Source organism: Xiphophorus maculatus, chromosome 18 (genome assembly GCF_002775205.1).
Source record: "Xiphophorus maculatus strain JP 163 A chromosome 18, X_maculatus-5.0-male, whole genome shotgun sequence".
NCBI classification, from domain to species: Eukaryota; Metazoa; Chordata; class Actinopteri; order Cyprinodontiformes; family Poeciliidae; genus Xiphophorus; species Xiphophorus maculatus.
This window is the reverse complement of record NC_036460.1, coordinates 23,741,563-23,763,230: the sequence shown is the minus strand read 5'-3', so window position 1 is coordinate 23,763,230 and position 21,668 is coordinate 23,741,563. Positions and strand designations below refer to the sequence as shown.

The following is a 21,668-nucleotide window of genomic DNA, read 5'->3' as shown; positions in this document are numbered from 1 at the left end:
GTCAGTGAAGTCTCAATCTGCCGTGAGCCAGCATCCTGCTTAGTTTCAAGATAGGAGACATGTCCAAGCGTTAATGCATGGTTGTGGAAGGTTACTGTGGCAAGAACAAATGAGACCTTTAAGGGGCTCGGGAAAAATATGTTTTTCATGCTCATCAGGCTTTAAAATTTTACGATCGGTGGGACAGATTGTGTAAAACTAGATGAAATGTGAGAGCAATGTCAGCGCCCCAAGGAACAGTTTCCCAACAAAGACGTGTAATATAACATGAAACCCCAGAGCAACCTGACGCAACTTAGAAGGGTGGTTGCCGAAGTTTTTGACCTTCGACCCACAAAATTACCCCGTCAGAGACTTGTGACCCCAGCCTGTCACTGCTTAAAGTGTGCAAACATTACTAATTAGCCCGTTAAAGGATAAAGGCTTCAAAACCAAACTAAACCACTCATCACTTTTAAATATATTTATAGGTAATCCTTTTCTTTCCTTATCAACTGAATGAAAGACGGCTGCTGCACTTTTGCCGCTTTTAACCGCAATCGTCATGAAAGAATTGTTTTGGCAATTTGTTTTAAATAAAAGCAATTACCAATATTCAACTTTGATATCAAAACTGCAAAGTCGTCGTATTTTTACCTGAAGTTAAAAGAACCTCAAATCAGCTGAAGCGTACAAGTCAATCAGGACAAAACTACAGACCAGACATTCTGCGAGCAGAAAACCACTGTTCACAAAAGTTTCACAAAACTCACAGCCAACGGAAACGGTTAAAAAGTTTTTACTTTAGACTGTTGTGTTTAGAGAAGATTTTAAAAAGATAATACTAAAGTTTAAAAGGAGAAAATGTTGTACACCGCGTTGTTCCGATGATTTAAAGGCCTTTTAATGACATGCCAGAGAAAGAGCCAGAGTGGCCAGAACGTCCTGCGGCTCTGTGCAACGTAGAGAAATACGGTGCTGCCCCTCCCTCACTTGTTGCTGTGTCGCTGAATTAATGCGGCTACATCTTTCTCTTGGCAGCATAACAAGATAAATTGACCTTTTAGGAAGTACACTGCAAAAAAACTAGAAAAGCCATAGACTGGAAACTATTGGAGGTAAGGCTGATTCACAGCTGCCACTAGCAACAAAGAGCGCGTCTGCATCTAACTGACCAATTCATTAATATCAACTTGTTGTATTTGTGTTACACTATAAGAAACACGGTCATAAAAAGGGAGAATATTCTGTGCGATACACACACAGAGTATGTGTGTGTATCGCACACAAATTTATCAAATCTACTATATTACATGTTTAATGCGTCGGAAAATGTTTGGAGAATGTTAAGATGCTCAGAAGAAAGTAATTAAGACCCCCAACTGAATTGTTTCTCACCAGCACTCGTCTACTTCTGGATGTAGTGCAAAAACTTTGCTGATGAGGAAATTCAGAGTCTCGATATTCACAGCATTTTATCCACTTTTGCTGCTGTTTTCATTTCTGTTCTTCTTACGGCACAAACATGCTGTAAGGACGCCAACACTTGTGTCCATAAACGAGCTTTCAGAGCCAGAGCTCAAACATCTGAGCACCAAACAAGTCTTGCTATGTTCGCATATGCCACAAAGAGTTGTTGAGGAGTTGCGTTTGGTTCGGTAACGTCATTCGGGCAACTGTGCAGCTTACAGCAGCTGCTTGCTGTGGAACAGAAACACTTGACTCTTCTCTTCAGCCCAGTGTTATGTCTGCACTAACTTTTCCCTCCGCCGCGTCCTCCTTTCCTGTGGTCTCACCCTGACATTTTGACCTCTGCCAGCTCTGCCTCCGCCCCTCAGTGTGACATCAGCTGCAATCTTTAACTCCTCCAAGCACGTCTCTCCATATGGAGACAATTACCTCGCTGCGTCGCAGCCGTCGGAGACTGCAAACACATTTCAGCTAAAGTTAAATAAACAGCTGATTACCTCTTCACACTCTTGCACTACTTTGGTCTCAGGGGAGTCATAGTCTATGGTATTACACACACCTACATTCAGAATATCATCCAGGGGTGAGAAATAATGGTTTGTAATAATCTCTGTTCATCTCATACGTTCCAAAGTGTGTTTTTGCGGTCGAATGTTCACATCCAAAGGCAGCAGTGAATAATCCCACTGAAACAGAACAAGGTGTGGTAATTATGAGCAATAGAGGCGAAAGCTGCTTTTTGAGCTAACTGTTAATGTTGGCCGAATGCGAAGAGGCTCGTGGTTTTCAATGAAAATTGAATTTACGGCACAGCCCCGCCAAGCTGATGTCTTTACCTAGCAATTTTAAGAGAAATTGTTCATATAAGCGTGCACTTTAAATTACTCCAACCGACGTAGACGTTTTTTCCTTCTTTTTTTTTTTTTTTTTTTTTTTTTTTTACAAGCATCTGTGATATTTAAAACATATTATATGAATCTCCTGCCACAGCTCTGGCTCTTTTTCCCCCCGTACTGACCACTGCGGCTCGACCGGCTCTGGGTCTTTTTCTCGAGCCCAACGTCTGCGGTCTGTGGCGTCCATGACCAGAGTGCTCCACTGCAAGAAACTCTCCCCTTTACAAGCTGCCCGGCTTGGGCTCTTCTCATTCATCCCTGTAGCTGTAGGGACCATGGTGATATTTAGGAATATTGACTCATCGCTGTAAAAAGGCTAAAATGTGTTTATGTGCACACATAACGAGAGCGAGGCACCAAAAAGAGAAACATTGTGGTTCTAACTTACAGAGGACAGGAGTCCTTTAAACTGCAAGGTTTTTTTGGGGGGTTGTTTTTTTGCGGTGCCTCTTCCTGAAAGTAATCAAACGCAGACTTTCTGTCTTAAATCGAGCCCACTTTTAAAAGGCCGACTGGTTCAGAGTACAGTGGGGTGATTAGCGAGCTAACCAGATACACACCACCTCACATAAAAAGGGCACTGATGTGGGTAGAGACGCCTGGTGCTGCTAAAGGCACACAGATGTGTCCAGACTAAACATGCGGTCCTTGAGAAAGCTTGTCTCTGACAACTCTGTTCCCAAAGACTGACTTTTAAAGAGAGAACAAAAACAAAAAAACAAAACTCACCCTCTCGACACGTCGCCCCCACAAACCCAGGGCAGCACCTCCACTCCAGAGCCGTGATTTGCTTGTAAGTGATCTTAAACGACGGCTTGATAACGGTTCTGTAGCTGCGCAGAACGAAACGGAAACAGAAACGTTATCGAAGCAGTAAATGTGCCAATCTGATTTGTTTTTGGCACAAATGATTAGAGGGACAACAATCAGGACTGGATAAAAGGAAAACAACAAGCAAAGATTCAGGCTAACTGAGGTGGACACTTTGAGTAGAGATCCAGCAAACTTTAACCAGAAGAACCCGCGGAGAACATTTCCTAAAGGTTCTCTAAAGGTTCTACATTGACCTCCTGGAAACTATGAGGAAACCTTCTGGAGATTAAAACTGTAACTTTTAGAGAACCATCAGGGAATGTTTCCTAAAAATCTCTGAAGGTTGATTTCTGGGAACTATTAGGGAAGGGAATGTGCTCTAAATGTTCCCTGGAGATTATCCACAACTTTCACAGTGTAACTTTCAGAAAGCAGTTCTCTGGTTCTCTGAGGGTGACCCGTTTTCTAGCCTTTAGGAAAGGGGAAACTTTCCTAAAGGTTCCCTGAATGGTACAACTTTCACAGTGTAACGTTTAGAAAACCTTCAGGGAACACTCACTGAGGTTCCCTTGTGTTTTAACCTTCAGGCAACCTTCTAGGAATGAACCCTGAAGGTTCTCTTAAGGCTACACAGTGATCACATTTAGGAAACTTTCCTTGGAGGATTCAGATTTTTAGAGAACCTTCTGGAGATGCTTCCTAAAAGTTTTCAGAAGGTTCATTTCAACATTGGGATTGAACGTTTTTTGGGAACTAACAAGCAATGTTCTTTTAGAGGTTCCCTGAATGTTAAATACATCTTTCACTTCCAGGAACATCCTAATAAAGTTCTCTATTGGACATGCAGCTGGAGAACAGATCTTTCACAATGCAAACTTTGGAGAATATCCAGTTCTCTAAAGGTTATCTACAACTTTTGCCATGAAAGCTTTCGAAAACCTGAAGTGTTGTTCATGAACGATTACCTGAGGACTGTCAGGTAATCTTTTAACAACGCAACATTTAGAGTCTTTTGTGAACATTACCTGAGAGCTCTTTAAATGATAGGTGCAACAATTACAATGTGCTGATTCGATAAGAGGTCGTTCCCTACAACTTTAGCAAGGAACACTTAAATGTCCCATCAACATCTTCCACAATGTAACCTGAACATTCAGCAGATGTACCCTAAATGTAACAGCTAGGGAATGTTCAGAGGCTTCAAATTAGCTCCACTGAACTTGTCACAGTAAATTTAGCTGCATCCTTTAGCGAATGTTCCTGTAACCCTGTCTAAAGGTCGATGAAATGGTTCCTGAATGGTTCTTTAGTCCTACAACAAACACTGGAAGGTAATTTCTCAATGTTGCACCAACCTTGAGAGCTTGAATGTTCTCTGAAGGTTTTCTTGTTATCTAGATGTTGTCATTTTGTTCATCGGGTGTTGTTGAGAAGCTCCTTAATAACTTTTGTGGACACATTTGTAAACAAATCACAAATAGAGCTTCAGCTTTTAAAAGTATGTATGTCGGAGGACTTTACCTGATGACTTTGCTGCACGGTCCGGGCCACCGGCAGCCCTGCATCACCCTCTGCACTGAGGTCTCAGTCCCATTGTGCACTTTGCAGGGCACTGACCTGGAAGCAGTGTACTGACACCAGTTCCTAAAACGCAAAGTAAGAGAGTTGCAATTCTTACTGATAAAAGCCTGAAAGACAAAACACATACGGCAAGGGAAAAGATGCTGCGACAAATTGCAGCCAACCCTCCGGAGTGGGCGCACCTAAGTGAGGACCCGGCTCCCGGCGGACCCGCACTGCTGCCCCGTTCGGAGTGGATGCGCTGCCGCTGCAGGGCGATCCCTGGAAAGCGATAAACAAACCCGGTTCCAAGTGAGGGATGCAACAAACCTATCCACACGCACAGCGCGTAGAGGTAACCCAGAGCCATCTTCTTTCTTTGAAATGATCCCTGACGGCGATATCCCACAGAAGCAGATGGGTTTTTCAAGTAAATCCCGTTACAGTATAGAAATGGAAACAGGAAACCCTACAGAGCTCCCGATGAAACCATCAGAAGGAGTTTGCCATCTCCTGCTCCCGATTTTTTTTTAAAAAAGGAGAAAAAAAAACAACAAAAAAAACAAGCGTGCCCCCCTTCAAGAGTACGGCATGAATGACACACAACCTCTTCCTATAGAATAACTGGGCTCTCTGACGTTTGACATGGTGCGGAGAACCGAGGAGTCAAATATCCAGAGAGCGAATAAAAAAAGCGCGCCGAAGCTGGAGACGTGCGTCAAAGCGCATCTGGTCTCTATTGAAAACCAAAACCTCCCGAGGCTGATGCGGAATAATTTAAGCGGAGTATCACATTTGGCATGACATTTAGCAATACTTTTACCTTCATTATTGTACTGATCGGCATGAATACAGATATTGCAAACGAACTAACTGCCTATCTTGTTGATCTGAATATGCCCTGATAGGATGTTACAGAGAGGGCGCGATATTGCAAGTAGAGGAAAAAATATCTTTAAAAAAAAATAGAGAATTTTGAGGGAAAAAAAAACATTAATTCAGAAAAAAAACCCCTCAAAATTTCGAAAAAAAATTGATTTTAAAAAAAGTGACCCCCATATCTGTGCAATTAATTTTTGGAAAGAAAAAAATATGATTTTAGGAGTATTTCATGTCATTCTATCAAATACTGCAGGCCAGTTTATGATTGAAATAAGCTACATTAGTAAGTTAGTAAATACGTTCATAGTAATTGTATGACTAAATACACGCTAAAAACGGTTTAATGTTTTTGGAGTTTGAAATTAGATCAGAGTGTTACATATGTGTTATAAACGGTCTATGTCACATTATATTGGCAAAAACATGACCGAGTGAGCGCTCTTAGCAGCAGCACACTATCTTTACCGTGTGTTTCTTCGGTAACCTTGTCAACAAGAATTTAGTCATTTAGGAGAAAGTAAACGACTCTTGAACGATCGTAATGCACTTTATATGCTTTGTACTTGGAAAAACGTTCGTCTTTGCAGGTGTTTATGGCATTTGGAAGACATTTAGACATATGATGGGGGTTTTTTTCTAACATAATAAAATGTAGAGCCATGTAATCTTTGAGCATAGCATTATTATATATGTCTATTAGCTAGGAATGTATGTTTTCTCTGTTACAAAATCGTTTTGAGTGTAGCATTAAGATGAGCGTATTAGTTATTTTCCCTTCTATTGTATTTCAATTACAAAAATTCCTTTATAAAATATATTTTGTTCAAATAAAGTGCCCTTTTACTAGTTGTTTCCTGGCTAACACATGAAGTCACCTGGTGTGAGTTCAGTACAAGTACTTTATCCTGTTTTAACATATGCTGTACCTCCTATAGGTATTAGCTCCATAAGTTTTTAGTTGAAAAAAAATTTGATTTGGAAAGTTTTCTTCTACCTAAATGTCTTATTTTGTAATTATGTTATTTATTTGTTGTTTTCGTTTTAGCATTTAATGTGACTAAATTTACTCTACCCACTTCTGACCACCTAATAGTCTCACCAGCAGCTCCGCGGCGCCCCCTGGTGACCCTTTGCTCTCCCTACAGCCTCCAAAAGCAGACGTGTCCCATCTCGGATTAGCTTGAACGGGCTCGCCGATACATTGTGACGGACCTGGAGAAAACGGACGCGGAGATGACAGAGAACCCGTTGGAGCCTTACATCGAGTCCCTTCGGCGGCAGCTGGAGGAGCAGGACCCCGTGGTTCTGGTCGGAGTGATCGTGGCTCTGGCCGTGGTTGTCATCACCTGCGGTAGGAACTTGCAGCCCACGTTAGCTTGTTAGCTTAGCAGGCTAGCTTTAGCATGTAGCTTAGCGAGTGGAAAAACTGTCGGGCAAATATAAAGCTGTGCTCTCAGCAACAACTTATGCTATGTCTTCAGCATTTTAAACACTGTTTAAAACCGCAAGCTTGTTGTTTAAACAAACACGAACAAGGAAGTCATTCAAGCGGCTGCTTTTGCTCACTGCCTGCCCGCCAAACTGAATTTAATTTTCACATTTATTTCAGTCTTCTTGAAGTACTTTTTAACCAGTAAAACCGTCCGGAGCGCCGTGCTGCTGGTGGGACTGTGTGACTCTGGGAAAACCCTCCTGTTTATCCGGGTGAGCCCTGGCCACGTTGCTATCAACAGGACTACAGGAGTGCTGGGGGGGGTTCCTTTATTTTAAACTTTGTTGTCTTTATGTCTCTCCAGCTGCTGTCAGGGAAGTTCAAGCGCACACAGACCTCCATCACGGACAGCAGCGCTCCATACAAAGCTAAAAACGACAGAGTGAGTCACAGACTGCTGCAACAATGCCTTCCATAAACGTTAATATCATTAAAGTACTGAAAGCCTTTTTTACTGGATGTTATTCAGGGTATGAGAGTAAAAGGGGCAACAATGCACACCACACTTTTGAGATTTTCGTCTCTTCAAACATTTAGAAAACCACATATGCCCTCCGCCCTTAATTTATAGTTGCGTAGTACTCTGTGTTGGCCAACTTGGGAGTGGGTGGTTATAACATCACCAGTTGTGAAAACATTAAAGTGGTGTGATTTGTTTTTTTCTTAATTCACTGCTTTGTTGTCGTTGTATGTTGACAGTGATCCACAGTTTTCCTCCTTCCTTTCAGAGCTGCACCTGGACTCTGATAGACCTCCCGGGACATGACAGCCTGCGGTCTCAGTACCTGGAGAAGTTCAAGTCTGCAGCCAGGTGAGAGCCTCCTGTGTGGCTACGTCTTTACACTTTTCTCCTTATGTTGTTCGGATCATGAAAAATAAGTTAAACCTGTCCAAAGCTTAACTTTTAAAACATTATAATTTCTAAAATATAAAAAAATTTTAAATTTAATTTTTAATTTTAAATCCTGTTGTGATCATCACTGGATTAACTTGCCTGTTGTCTTTCCAGAGCTATCGTGTTTGTGGTGGACAGCGCCATCTTCCAGAAGGAGGTCAGAGATGTGGCCGAGTTCCTCTACATGTTGTTGACGGACCCGGTGGTCTGCAGAATCACTCCAACTCTGCTGGTGATATGCAACAAACAAGGTGAATCGAAACTTTATTTTTTTTTACCATTAAACTCAACCACTTACCTACTCTTTGTGTGATATTTTATCCTACACTATCTACCTGTAACACAGTGACCTCATTTAATTATCTCTTCTTCTGCGTAGATGTTGCGATGGCAAAATCTGCCAAACTGATTCAGCAGCAGCTGGAGAAGGAACTGTAAGTGTCTACTTTAAAATTTAAAAACTTCCACCATTAATGTTAATTTTGAATCTACCAGGTCTTGCCGATGACGTATTAACCTGCTTTTACAAATTCACAATGTCTGCATTGACGCCAGCTAGTATTCACCTTGCTTCATCCTAATTTCTGTATATAAATAAGACCTAAGTAAGGTAATGCCACAAGTATTAGTTCAAATATCTCAATCACTGAAACAGGCTTTTGCAAAAAAAAAAATCCAGTCGGGAAAACTTGAGGAGTCGAGGCTCAGTGAAAGGAACTCCTTATGCTTCCATTTACCAAGACCTTTTGGACAATTCCCTGTTTCCTACTCTGCGGTACCATTTTGTTGATACTTTCTCCTTGATCCAACCTGACTTTGCACCAGTTGCTCAGATCAAAGTCCATAAAGACACGGATGATCAAGTTTGACAATGAGGAACTAAACACACAGTCCTGGCCTCAAGAATTACAGCAGAGGCGTCTAATCAGAACTTCTCATCCAACGTCAGTGTCTGACCTCAAGAATGAAAGAACGGCAAAATATTCACGCAAACGCACCTAACCCTCGTGGAAAGCCTTCCCAGATGTTGTCACAGCTGCAAAGGGTGGGGCAGCTTTATATTAAACCCTATGGATTAGGAATGGGATGAAGGGAGATGAAGGAAGATACGTTTTGCAACATGAAATGGTCAATGTTCAGGTCTATTAGAGACCAAAGAACTGCTTGAATTTGACAACCTGTGAATGAAGCGCAAATGTTCCACTTTAAGCAAAAAAACCAAAGAGGTATTTTATTAATAAATACTGCCGTTTTCCCCCGCAGGAACACGTTGAGAGTGACCCGCTCGGCAGCTCTGAGCGCCCAGGATGGCTCCGTAGGCGGCAGCGTGTATCTGGGGAAAAAAGGCAAGGATTTCGAGTTCAGCCAGCTGCCCATGAAGGTGGAGTTCCTGGAGTGCAGCGCCCGCGGCAGCAAGGGTAAAGACGGCGACGCTGACATCGAGAGCCTGGAGAAGAGCCTGGCTAAACTGTGAAACGCCGCAGCTCAACTCACTGGACGCATTTCTGCCTCAACAGGCACAAACCTCAGACGGGGAGCGTCTGCTGTCCTCCCCAATAATCAGAGGAGGGGAGACGAGACGCTTCTCTGGCTCTGTGCAACCTCAACCTCTTAACTCCATTTAAACATCCGCGCACCACAAGAAAGATTTTTAAACGTTGGGAAATCATCCAGACTTATGAGTTTAACAGACAATTGGATAATTGCGGACATTATGGTTCCTCTGATCCGGCTTGTTCAGCGCAAAGTTTTGCTTTGCTTCTTTGTGAAATCTGTAAGAACAGACTTTGCTGTTGTGTGGCTGGCGTTATTAAAGAGAAAAGCTGTAAACTGCCTTGTGAAAAATAGACAGGTGTGCATTGCGTTTCTTCTTTAACTTGGACTGTTTGCCCTTTTCCTTTCCTCCTCGTCCTTATTTTCAATCCGACATGTTTTGCAGAAGAAATGGCTCGGTTGTTTGAACGTTTAAAATGAATGTATGCGTTTACTGTCGTTTTGCCTTAGTGAAAAAAAACTTTTGTTTGAATTAAACGTGTGAAAACCATTCTGTGTGGTTTTGTAAATTGGTAAAGAAAGGGCAAGTATTGAATAGAGTGATAGTCTATACAAGATACAAATGTTGGAAGTGTTAAAACTGAAGCATCATAATCTCACGCTGAAAATTGAGAAAAATCCAGCCTGGAATCACTGATACTGTCTCACACTTTATATACTTTATAGTTCTGAAAGTTCAGAGCGTCTCAAACTATCAGTTAGTGAAATGACTTAACTACTCTTTTCAAGATGGGAAAGACAAGAGAGCATGTTATTCAAGTTTTGTTTGGAAATAGTAACAGAAAATATCCACCCATTATTGACAATAAGAGCAATTAAAGATTAAAATACTTTTTTGTTATGACATCTACAGTTAGAGCACTAATTGACAAAAGGAAAAGAACCCACCTTTTTCTTGCCAGCACACGGAGCAGGAAGGACGGTGGCGGAGGTAGAGTTGGGTCAGGCCTGAAACAAAGGACCTCATATTCACTGTTAAACATGGCGGAGGGCCTGTGATGGTGTGACCGTTTCTCATTGTCAACATTGTTAAAAGTCATGAAGTCAAGTGGCCTGAAAACAAGGAGAAAAAAGTCATCAGCAGCTCTAAAACCTAATTTTGAGGTTTCCTCCTCCTTTCAAAATAAATTAAGGGTTAAATTTCTCTTACTCTCTGAAACCTGCCTGCAGTCTTAAGAAACATCATCTGGACTCTACAAGTTTTTTTTACCCTGTACGCGGTCCGCACCTTTGAGGTTTTTCTTTTGTGTGTGGTTTCGGGAACTGACGGTCTCACGGGACAAGCCCCCCGCTTCTCCGCTGTCTGTCCGTGACATCTTCTGAGACCGCAGAAGGGTTAAAAGTAAGCAAAGCTAAATTTATTTTTACAGCCTTCTCACCAGGGAGTGCAATATGTGAAGAGGAATATACGTATATATACATATATTAACATAAAAACGTGCTGCTTTGAATCAAATATTATCTGGAACATCTTTTTTTTCCTGCCTTCATTTTAACATCTGGTGTTATTTTTTATTTCACTCTGTAAAAAGGAGCTGCAGACAACGTTTAATGCAAATTTCTCAAGTCAGATGTGGTTGTTTTACAGTCAATAAAACCATTTTTAAGACATTTATTTCAATGAGTTTATTTCAAAGGAGCCCACACGCAGGCAAAAAAGCACAACGCATATTGAAGCCATATATAAATGTTTGCATCTAGTTTTAAAGACACAGAAACAAATAAATGAAGAGCGACCCGAAAGTCAAACAAAATTTGGAGAGGAAAAAAAAAAAAAAATTCACCAAATAAAATGTTAATTTCTTTTATCAACAGAAGAAAAAGTAGCGTGCTTGAACCTAAAGCTGAGACAGAGGGTAGACGGTCAGATTGGTGCTCTGATCTGCAACTATCACGCTTGGTTCTCCTTTCAGCACAGCGGGGCACAGCCAGTTCACCTTGTCCCCGTGACTGATGCTCAGTTTGGGTCCAGACGTCGTCTCCTCCTCCATCGGCGACTCCTGGTCCTTCGCAGCTGCTTCGTCCTCCTCGTCCGACTTCTGCTTCGACTTCTCCTGAGCCTGCTCTCTTCTCCTCCTGCTGCTCTTACCTTTGCGGCGCTGAGGAGCCGTCGTTTGTGTTTTTCCCTCTGGATTTACCACCGGGTGCTTGCTGAGGTCCCAGAGGGCCACGAGGCCGTCGTTTCCCCCGGTGACCATCCAGTGAGGGTGGGAGAGGAAGCTGATGAAATGGGCCTGGGAGGCTCCCTGAGTGTGAGCCTTGACGGCTCCGTGCTGCTCCAGTTTGGAGCCGCCGCCGATCCGCATCAAGTGGACCCGGCCGTCCTCGGCGGCGCAGCCCAAAACGTTGCCGCAGCCCGACACTGAAATGCAGTGAGCCAGAGGGGGGTTGAAGAGCTGGCCCGGCCGCTGCTGGTCGCCCGCTTCTTCTGCCGCGTCCTGCAGGTTGAGAGTCCACAGTGGGCGGGTCTTCTGCAGACCCCACAGAATCACCTGGAACAGCAAAGTAGACAGATATCGCAATGAAAGGCTGATCAGCAGAGCGCTATCAAAGTGTCTATTACTCCTGAACATTTTTTTATTATGCCACATTATAACAAACTTCCATATATTGTAAATTATCTCACATTGTAAAGCGACACTAGGTCTGGGCGCTAAATCGATTTTTACAGATTAATCACATTCTCTGCTTTTGAAGATTTAACTTTTGGAAAATCCAGAGTGTGGGTTTTAACGAGCGTCTTTTACAGCTTCTATTTATTTCAACTTTGAATTCAAGTCACAGAAGGAATTATCAAAATAAAAGCCAGTTTTTTAAAAATATATTTTCTAAAATTTTTATTTTTGTAAGGGGGAAAAAAAGTTTAAATCAAAAATCAAATTTGGTATAAACAAATCTGAAATTTCATTTTTAAGCAATATTGCCCAGCACTAACCAACAGAAAGTAGAGCTTTATTAATGAAGTAATGATGATATAAAATGATCATAATTTTATGTACACAAGGTTTGGAGAGACAAATCTGAAATCTATACATGTATTTGCATCAAACTCACTTTTACTTTGATGCCCTTAAGTAAAACCCAGTGAATCTAATTTCCCTAGTAGTCACCTGTGTGTAATTAAATCTAAATTTAAATCCAGCTGTTCTCTGAAGCCCTGAGGTTTGTCAGAGAAAGTCAGTTTTGAGAAAGTTGTTTTCCTAAAAAGTCTTGAACACCACATACTGTTTTCCTTCCACCTTGCAATCACGTGCTCATAGGCCTGTCACGATAAACGATAAATCAATTAATCGTACGATAAATTAAAACTACCGACGTCATTTTAATTATCGGCATTATCGTCTCTTCCGGCCTTTTCCTCTTTCTGTTAATGACACTGAATGAAAAAAGGCTCAACTCCGGTTCTCTCCACTGACCCTCCCTTCCTCATTTCCTTAGTGTAAAGCCCAGCGCACACGACACGATCTTAGAGCTGACAGATCACACATTAGCCGACAGAAATCCTAGGTATAATGGTTCGATCGGGTTCGGTCCTGCCATGTGATGTCCAACAATGGGCACAAAATAATGGCTACAAGTCCAGTGAACTAATTTTAAAACCAGGCATTAATCAATGCATTACTACAATCTACCTGCAATGCATGTGACCAGTGTCAGCGTAAAGTCCTGACTGAATGAAAATCTTTAGAACCTATTTACGTCACTTTAACAAAGAACAGCTGAAAAGTTACTGGTTTCGCTCCAACTCCTCCCCTTGTCATTTCTATATTCTTTGCATGTTGAATAAACATTAATGTTGTTTCCACGTATCATCTCCAATGTCCACTGGACTTCGGGTTGCGCCGTGTCAGCTGTTTGGGATTCCCCTCCATAATTTACCCTCAGAAAACGCTGAGGAGAATCTGCGCTTTCTGATTGGCTGCCTGTCACATTCAACAGGCTGCATTAAGATCCCAGTCGCAGAAAACCCCTGATTTAGATCGGAGCGGCAACGATGATGATCTACCATAACACACCACACAATCTTAGAAAGATCAACGTTTTAAGATTGTTGTAAGGGGAAAAATAGTAGCAAAAAATCGTGTAATGTGAACTATTGCATCATGTAGTCGATGTGCCCATCTTCTCTATTTAAATCTAATTATTACTGAAGGGCAACACAATATACAGACTTCATAATCTGCCCTCTTTTGGTTGAATGCAGTATTTATTTACACTTTGGCTTTATGTTTAGTTTTTTTTCCAGTACATTTTTTGTTTATGGAGACTGAGAATCTATTTGATTTTTGTTTTTGGTTGTTTTGTTTATTTTGTTTACCAGTTCCAGTGTTTAGTGTTCTTTTGAAAATAAAGTGTATCTAACTTTGGCAAGAAATCGCATGCATTATTAAATCATTTTCAGTGTAAAAAGGTCTTCAAACAATATTATCGTTTATCGCAATAATTTTTGAGACAATTAATCGTTCAGCAAAATTTGCTATCGTGACAGGCCTACGTGCTCAATAAAACACATTAAAGCAGGTGGTTGTAGCCCAATAAAATGTAAAAAGGTCAAACGATATAAACTAGGTGACATTCACACTCTTAAATCTCGTTCGCTCACCTGCATGTCCAGTCCCACAGAGACGAGGTTATTGGGTCTGTGAGGTCGGAAAGCCACGGAGGAGCAGATGTTTGTGTGTCTGCGGAGACTCCGGCACACTTTCCCACCTGGAATCTCGAGTATCCTCACCGCCCCAGAGTCATCGGCCACGGCCACGTTTGAGCCAGTCTCATTCAGAGCTACGGCATTAATCTCCTCCTCCCCTGCACCGCGGAAATCCTCCACCGGGCCCTTCAGGTTCCGGGGGTCGAACACGCTCACCCCGTCTCCGTGCGACACGTACAGGTGGGAGGAGGCTGCGGGTGAGAACGCTGCGCTGGTAACGTCCTCCTGTCCGGGGAGAGCCAGACGCCCGACCACGGCGCCCTCTTGAGTCCACACCGTCACCTCTCCGCCCTCGGCACCAGAAGCGATCAGGCCCTCTGGGCCCGGAGACGCACCGACACAGAGGATGGAGGAGGAGTGGCCCTCAGACCACAGGCTGCCCATACTGACCACATTCGGGAAGGTAAAAACACAAAATCATAGTCATTTATTTTAACATCGCATGCTACATTTAGACTAAGTAGTTAGACTGGTAACTACATAGTAAACATTTTAAATATATCAGGCAGTAATAAAATAGGCGTATGATATCATTAAAATTGAAAGCTCAGTGCAGACAAAATAAATATTAGTTTCAAGACAGTTCAGCTCTGATTTCTGCTTTTCAAATTAAATGTGAGAGTAAAACCTAACCTGGGTGATTAATTAAATTTTCTTTCCTTTTCTTTTGTAATTATTATTTTAATACTTCAACATGTAAAATAACTGAAAATGGGAATGTCGCTCTCACGTAGCTTCTGCAATACAGCTCTAAAAATTTGAATGCTCATTAAATATTCCTGTTTGTAGTAATAATTTGTATAAATATATTTTCACACACAGAAAAATGTATAGAGATGCATTCTGATGAAATAAAACGCAACATAAATCAATGGGAAAACACCATGAAGAGGTTTTTTCACTATAAAGAGCAAACAGAAGCTATTTATTTGCCATTTTTAGGTTGTTACTTAATTAAATAGAACATCATACCATTATGTTACACCTTAATGGATTTATTAACCCAACTATAGAACTGACCAGCCTTCCCGTTGACAATTCGTTCACAAGAGCAAGAATCATATAAGGATCAAATCCCCAAACCCAACGTCTCTCTGCCAGGCTTTCTATCCGTACTGCCAGACAGATTTAAAGAGAAGCAGCAAAAGTAAATGGATTATAAGTGCTTGTCAACAACTGATGCTGCCGTCCAGGACGTGCTACTGTGGAATACTGTCTCTGCTGCATAGACACTGGCAGTCTTCAGTCAGAGGCCTCTTCAGATTCGTTGCAAAGCTGACTGCTACCAGAGATCCCGACAGAGGCACTCGGATACGAGTATTTTTTTAATGGAACTGAATTTACTTTATTATTATCCCTATAACTTATTAAAAGTGTGTTTATTTTTTCACTGTATTGTTATGTTTCTTTTTTGGTTGGTCTTGGTGTTATGTTTTATAAAGTGGAGCACTTTGAACCGCCTGGTTGCTTAAATGCACTATGCAAACAAACTTGGCTTGATATTTGATGAATTGTTACAATAGATGTGCCGACATGTTTGACTGCCCACCAATGCTCCACATCGCACCACAGACGACCATGCCTTCAGGAGATGTCAAAACAAACTGCCTTATCTATGTGGCTAACTGGTTAGCCTCGACGCTAATATGCTGCTTTTTGCCCCAGTTGACGTCATGACAGCCGTTAAAAACGTACGCACGTAAAGTTTAAAGTTAGCAGTAGCTCACCCAAGCGACGTGGCATTAGTTTGAGCTTCAGTATGTAAGAATTTTACTACCTTGGCGAGGAGAAGTCACAACCTTAGCATGCTACCATGTGAAAGGGTATGGTCGCTCGTTGGTGACGTCACAGATAGCGTCAAACTTGAATCCCTGAGTTTGGACTGCCAGGCGTTAAAGCGGAAGCGCGAATTTACTAAATAATAGCATTTTAGACACTAAATGCTCAACAACCGCCAATAAAAATAACCAAGAAGAAAATACTTGGCAATATGTAACTCAACAAGGCTGTTATGTTTTTCTTCAGCTTTATTGACGTTTAGCCGATGTTGTGCCTTTCCAAATATTGCAAGATTTTTTTTTTGTCAGGCGAGAGAATGAATGCATTCTAGTGATTAAGGGTTAGGGTTGCAAGAGTTTGTGCTTTACTCAATACAGATAAATTGATCTGTATCTATATGAAAAAGAACACAAATAAATTACGTTTATTTAAAAAGCATCACTCAGAAATAATGCCATCCTAAATAACAATAAATCTAAGGGAATACATGAATAAACGTTTAAGCTTTGCCTAAAATGTTAAGAGACAAAGTGAGGTGAGCTTGGAAAATGTACATCACTGTGCAAAGGTTTGGAAGTATTTTAAAATATTTGCATGGTTCAGCTAAACAACTCATACTGCTATAAAAGAGATTAACACAGAAAGAAAAAAGCTTGTTAATTTCCATAATTACTGCATTGAATAAAAACAGAACTAAAAAAGGATGCAATGGAGGCAAACTATCTCATTATTGTTCGGCGACACCCGTCCACCCCAACCTGGCCTTCTTCTCCACAATGGCTGCTCTCTCGCTGATTCATCCAAAGCTGCAGATCTGATGAGTGTTCATTTCTGGGTCAGTGAGCAGCATGCAATGCTGCCTCTCTGAACAGTGAACAGAGAGGAGCAAACATTGCTTTCAGACACAAACTAACTACACACAAACCCAACAACCATTCCCTTATGAGGCTGTGGAGCCCTCGGGTCTCTCAGACGGTCTGGGTACCCTCGCAGAGCTGCAGCAGTTCTCACACAGCGTTGGGATTGTGAGTATCTCTGTTTTAAGATGTACAGAGCCTAGTTTAGCCTTAGCGGAGCGGGGTTCTGCTTAGAGACAGAGTAACATGCAATGATGGATCTGTGAATTAACTTCTGGTGGGCTTTGTCAGTATTTTTTCATTGTCTAACATCGAACACAAACCAGGTTTGCAAGTCTGGCCTTTCTTTAAACCCTTGGACTTAAAAAACCCCCAAAAAACTATGATGTTTGAAGCCTAAAATAGTAAACATGCAGAAAGAAGTCTATCCTTAAGATTTAGAGAGGGGTGGAGTAACAACAGGTGAGTTCCTGTGTCCTGGGTGATGACGACATGGTTTCCACCTAAATGTTTTAATTGTACAGAGCTTTGAATCAGACATATCTTTTGATTTTTTTATGTGTTTTTTTTAGATATCCACATTAATATTCCCCAACATTTTTGCACTAGTGCGCAAAATGTAGCCTTAGAAGATGCTAAGTTCAAATGAATTAATCTTAGGGCTGTTAATATGCATTTGTGTCTGTTTTTGTTCACTAAGCTGTGACTTTTGTTCTCTCTCACAGGCCTTAAAATAAAAATATTTATTGCACAGACATAGCCCAAGACAGAGTTCGCTGTGAAATAGGTTAGATGTTAAGATGTTGGATTGGACCAGTCAAAGTCCATAAATAAATCCAGTTCAGATTTTTCCTGAGCTAAATTTAATCTGTTTGGGGTCCAGCTATTTTACAAGAGAGAAGAAGAAATGAGTGGGAAAGCCAGTGTAGACATAACCCAAAGAGATTTGAAGCTGTTATTGTAGGAATTTTATTTTATTTTTTTTAATGTTGACTATAGGGGAATGAGTACAAATGTGCTTTTAATCATTCATCCTTTTTTCTCCCACTACACAGTAAAATGCATTAAAATCTATGGTTGCAATGTGAAAAAACGTTAGAATATTAATGTTTTTGGAAGACACTTTAAAAATACTAACAATCTTTATTGTTATTAAAGAAAACATGCAGTAAAATACATGGACAATAACGACATTGGGTGAAATGTAGAAGTACGTTTCATTTAATGGCCTCATGGCTATTGGATATAAACTGTTCTCAGTCAGTTTGTCCTTGCTTTAATGCTCCTGTATCTGTAGCCAGACGGCAGCAGTTGGAACAAATTGTGACCAGTCTTTAAAATGATCAAAGTACTGTGACTTTACACTCCGTATGCATAAATCTGCATGTCTTTTGCTTAGTTTTTATCCATAAATATGTGATTCAGCGATCTTCACTGAAATTGGCCTTTTACTCTCTGCAGATTTCTGATCAGTCGGAGAAATTCACCTGAAAGTGAGCATGAGATCACCGTACTTCCCGGCGAGGTCGGTGCTCTTCCACAAGGAGCCCAGCGGAGTGACGTACAGAGTCCCGGCTCTGCTGTACCTCAGCCGCTTCAGGTCATTTCTGGCTTTCTGTGAGGAGAGGCTGACCCCGTCGGACTCTCAGGCTCACCTGCTCGTCATGAGGAAAGGCACCTTCTACAGGAACTATGTGGAGGTCAGTGACCTGTGGTGCAGTGCTAGTTGACAAAATGCTTCACAAGATCCCTCTAAGAGGAACGAGTCAGAATTATGATTTTGAATTACTTTCTTAAAGTACTCCAAATTGAAAACAAAAGTTGGTGGATCCACACGACATTTTGAAGCAAATATACTGTGTAGATGTATATATATTTCCTCAAATTATGCTAATTTTCTCGGACTTTCCGTCATTTTGCTGCAGTGGAAGGACATGCGTGTTCTGGGCACGGCCTTACTGCCCGGTCACAGGTCCATGAACCCCTGTCCGGTGTACGACGAGTTCACCGGCATCCTCTTCCTGTTCTTCATTGCCGTCCTTGGCCACACCTCGGAGTCCTACCAGCTGGTCACCGGGGACAACGTGACCAGACTCTGCTACATCTCCAGCACTGATGGAGGAGACACCTGGAGCCCAGCCACAGACCTCACCGAGGCCGTCATAGGAGGCACTATCAAAGGTAACGGGACAGCCACCTAAAAACAGACTTTAACCTCATTACCAGTGGTGGTTGTTGATATGGGCGATAGCCCAGGCTGGCATTGTAGAGGGTTAGGGTTTCTCCCTGGGTTTGTGGGAGATTGCTTCTTCTATCCTGTCTATTATTGTTGCAGCAACTTCTGCAGTGGCTGAGACCTCTGTCACAAAAACACAACTCTGCTTGTTGGGTTATGCTTTGCTCACTGATCAGACTTCATTCATATGCAGGGACATGCACAGGTAGACACTAGGTGGTGCTAGAGCACCTTCCCTTTTTCCTCTGGATAAAAAAAGTGCCTCTGAAATTCTAATAGTGATTGTATCATGTTTTATATCATATCTTTGGACCTAAAGAGGCATGACCTAAAATCAGCACACAGCTTCAGATATTACAGCTAGAAACCAGAGATCAGGTCTGAAATGTGGGTGTGGTGATGGACTCTGACCTGAACCTTCAGAGCCACAAAAAGACACCTATAAAGTCGGCCTTCTATCACCTGAAGAACGTCTCAAGGATTGAAGGATCAATGTCTCAGCAAGATCTAGAGAAACTCATCCATCCGTTTATCTTTAGTCGCATTGATTACTGCAACAGCTTCTTTATAGTTGTGCCAAAAAAAATGAGTCAGGTTCAGAACGCTGCTGCTCGAGTTCTCACTAAAACCAGGAAGATAGAGCAGTTCTAAAGTTCTTCCATTGGCTCCCTGGAGCTCAAAGAATAGACTTTAAAATACTGTTGTTAGTTTATAAATCACTGAACGGCTCAGCACCACAATACATTAAAGATCTGCTGTAGGGGCGTGCTGTGGTGGTGCAGGGGGTTAGCTCGGGACCGGGAGTCGAACTCGCGACTCCCGGTCCCGGCGATTTTTGCTGCATGTCCCCCCCCCCCTCCTCGCCCTCTTTCCTGTCTGCCTACTGAAATACGAGCCAAAAAAAAATCTGCTGTTGTTGTATCAACCTTCCAGACCTCTCAGGTTTTCTGGTCTGTTCAGCAACCCCAAAAGCAGAAACTTGTGGATGCACCACGAATCTGGAACAAACATCTGTATCTGTGATTTTGATGATGCCACTCGACACAATGCAGTGTTGGTTTCACGATCGGTTATTGTACGATGTGTTTATGTTTTAATGTTTTCATGGCGTAAAGCACTTTGAACTTTGAACAGCAACTTGTTGTTGCTGAAATAAACTTGATCGACTGACTGATTGAACTTGATAACCCGACAGACTGGGCCACCTTCGCTCTGGGCCCGGGTCACGGCATCCAGCTGAAGTCGGGCCGCCTGCTGATCCCCGCCTACGCCTACCACATCGACTGCAGAGAGTGCTTCGGCCAGCTCTGCCTGACCACCCCGCGCGCCTTCTGCTTCCACAGCGACACCCACGGGAGGAGCTGGCGCTTCGGCGAGCCCATCCCGGCGCCGGAGAGCGTGGAGTGTCAGATGGTGTCCGTGGACGAAGAAGACGGCTCCAACGTGCTGTACTGTAACGCCCGCAGCCCTCTGGGCTACAGGGTGCAGGCCCTCAGCCTGGATGACGGAGCCGTGTTTCAGGAGGGGCAGCTGGTGCAGAGCCTGGTGGAGCCTAGAAACGGTTGCCATGGAAGCGTTGTTGGGTTTCCCGCTCCGTTACGTCCCTGTGAAGCTCATGGTGGACGCAGGTCCCCCTGCAGACACTGGACGTCCTTAACGGGCCCCACTGATCGCTCCCACTCTGCTCCCCGACCAGACTTCCTGACCCCCACCTGGGTGGTGTACTCCCACCCAACGTGGAGCACCGCGCGCAGAGATCTGGGTGTGTTCCTCAGCCTGTTCCCACGCGATCCGGACAGCTGGCGTGGCCCCTGGGTGATCTACGAGGGCCCCAGCGCCTACTCGGATCTGGCCTACCTGGAGCTGTCGCCGTCACCGGGAGAGCCTCCAGCTGTGGCCTTCGCCTGCTTGTTTGAGTGCGGCACCAAGACGGCCTACGATGAAATCTGCTTCAGCGTCTTCAGCCTCTACGAGCTGATCAACAATCTGCCCGGAGCCGCGGCGGAGCCGCGAACTAACCGCAGGGAAAACGAAACTCAGCAGGCCGACTGTGAGATGGGTGGAAAACACGAGCCACGAAATGCTCCGGTCGTCCATCAGATGGCTCATGTGAAGAAGAAGAAGAGGAGGAGGAGGAGGAGGAAGCTGATGAAGATGTGCTTTGTTTCTTAAATATTTAAAAACAGAAAAACTACATTTTATTTGCTTTCTGTTTGTGATTAAAAAAAAATAAAAAAAATCATGAATCCAAAGAAAAAAATCGAATAATTTAGTTCTATCGTTATTATTAAATTGGATTTCAGCAGCGTGTTGTTTTCGTGGGACAAACACAGGGGGTGGGGTGGAAACTTGTGGAGACTTTATGGGGTTGAAAAATTACAGGAATTTGAAAAGTTAGAAATTTTGCATTAGAACTAATGACACTTTATCAGGAATTATTAGAAATTTATGGGAATAAACTCAAGAGTATTTAAAATACTGAAGATAGGGATACGTATCTTACAATCTTTACCAAACCAAGCAGATGTTTTGCACAAAGTACCTGCT

At 42.6% G+C, this 21,668-nt stretch overlaps 4 protein-coding genes across 6 annotated transcripts in view; 2 read left to right on the top strand and 2 right to left on the bottom strand.

Moving 5' to 3' along the window:
- LOC102219436 (collagen alpha-1(XXVI) chain-like) overlaps positions 1-5,525 on the bottom strand; it is a 31,747-nt gene extending 26,222 nt beyond the window's left edge. The window contains exons 1-3 of one of the 2 annotated variants that reach the window (XM_023351901.1): positions 4,922-5,525; positions 4,680-4,802; positions 3,075-3,178 (exon numbers count right to left, since the gene is read on the bottom strand). In XM_023351901.1, coding sequence (XP_023207669.1) covers positions 3,075-3,178; positions 4,680-4,802; positions 4,922-5,088 — 394 coding nt within the window. In that variant the 5' untranslated portion in view covers positions 5,089-5,525. The remainder of the gene's footprint in view (positions 1-3,074; positions 3,179-4,679; positions 4,803-4,921) is intronic. The other variant, XM_023351900.1, reaches the window with a different exon arrangement.
- A 1,213-nt stretch (positions 5,526-6,738) lies between these two features.
- On the top strand, positions 6,739-10,031 carry srprb (SRP receptor beta subunit). Its single transcript, XM_023351856.1, has 7 exons — positions 6,739-6,951; positions 7,210-7,304; positions 7,397-7,474; positions 7,821-7,903; positions 8,102-8,238; positions 8,367-8,421; positions 9,251-10,031. Exons 1-7 carry the CDS (start codon positions 6,834-6,836, stop codon positions 9,459-9,461), a joined length of 777 nt encoding a protein of 258 aa, XP_023207624.1. The 5' UTR covers positions 6,739-6,833; the 3' UTR covers positions 9,462-10,031.
- Positions 10,032-11,139: 1,108 nt separating this feature from the next.
- On the bottom strand, positions 11,140-16,093 carry wdr53 (WD repeat domain 53). Of its 2 annotated transcripts, none has more exons than XM_005814178.2 (3): positions 16,027-16,093; positions 14,145-14,634; positions 11,140-12,033 (listed from the first exon to the last, which is right to left on the bottom strand). In XM_005814178.2, exons 2-3 carry the CDS (start codon positions 14,631-14,633, stop codon positions 11,380-11,382), a joined length of 1,143 nt encoding a protein of 380 aa, XP_005814235.1. In that variant the 5' UTR covers position 14,634; positions 16,027-16,093; the 3' UTR covers positions 11,140-11,379. The 2 variants fall into 2 exon arrangements, with proteins under 2 accessions (XP_005814235.1, XP_023207623.1); XM_023351855.1 differs by having other exon boundaries at positions 15,977-16,082.
- A 1,784-nt stretch (positions 16,094-17,877) lies between these two features.
- LOC102220201 (sialidase-4-like) lies at positions 17,878-21,293 on the top strand. Its single transcript, XM_005814179.2, has 3 exons — positions 17,878-18,585; positions 18,811-19,066; positions 20,317-21,293. The coding sequence occupies exons 1-3, from the start codon at positions 18,385-18,387 to the stop codon at positions 21,291-21,293; spliced, it is 1,434 nt and encodes a 477-aa protein (XP_005814236.1). The 5' UTR covers positions 17,878-18,384.
- Positions 21,294-21,668: the final 375 nt, after the last annotated feature.

Coding starts and splice junctions, on each gene's coding strand:
- wdr53 (XM_005814178.2), bottom strand. CDS start 14,633: ATGGGCAGCCTGTGGTCTGAGGGCCACTCCTCCTCCATCCTCTGTGTC. Junction 12,034..14,144: donor CTGTGGGACTGGACATGCAG/GTGAGCGAACGA, acceptor TTGCTGTTCCAG/GTGATTCTGTGGGGTCTGCA.
- LOC102220201 (XM_005814179.2), top strand. CDS start 18,385: ATGAGATCACCGTACTTCCCGGCGAGGTCGGTGCTCTTCCACAAGGAG. Junction 18,586..18,810: donor TCTACAGGAACTATGTGGAG/GTCAGTGACCTG, acceptor ATTTTGCTGCAG/TGGAAGGACATGCGTGTTCT. Junction 19,067..20,316: donor CATAGGAGGCACTATCAAAG/GTAACGGGACAG, acceptor ATAACCCGACAG/ACTGGGCCACCTTCGCTCTG.
- srprb (XM_023351856.1), top strand. CDS start 6,834: ATGACAGAGAACCCGTTGGAGCCTTACATCGAGTCCCTTCGGCGGCAG. Junction 7,475..7,820: donor ACAAAGCTAAAAACGACAGA/GTGAGTCACAGA, acceptor CCTTCCTTTCAG/AGCTGCACCTGGACTCTGAT. Junction 7,904..8,101: donor AAGTTCAAGTCTGCAGCCAG/GTGAGAGCCTCC, acceptor TTGTCTTTCCAG/AGCTATCGTGTTTGTGGTGG.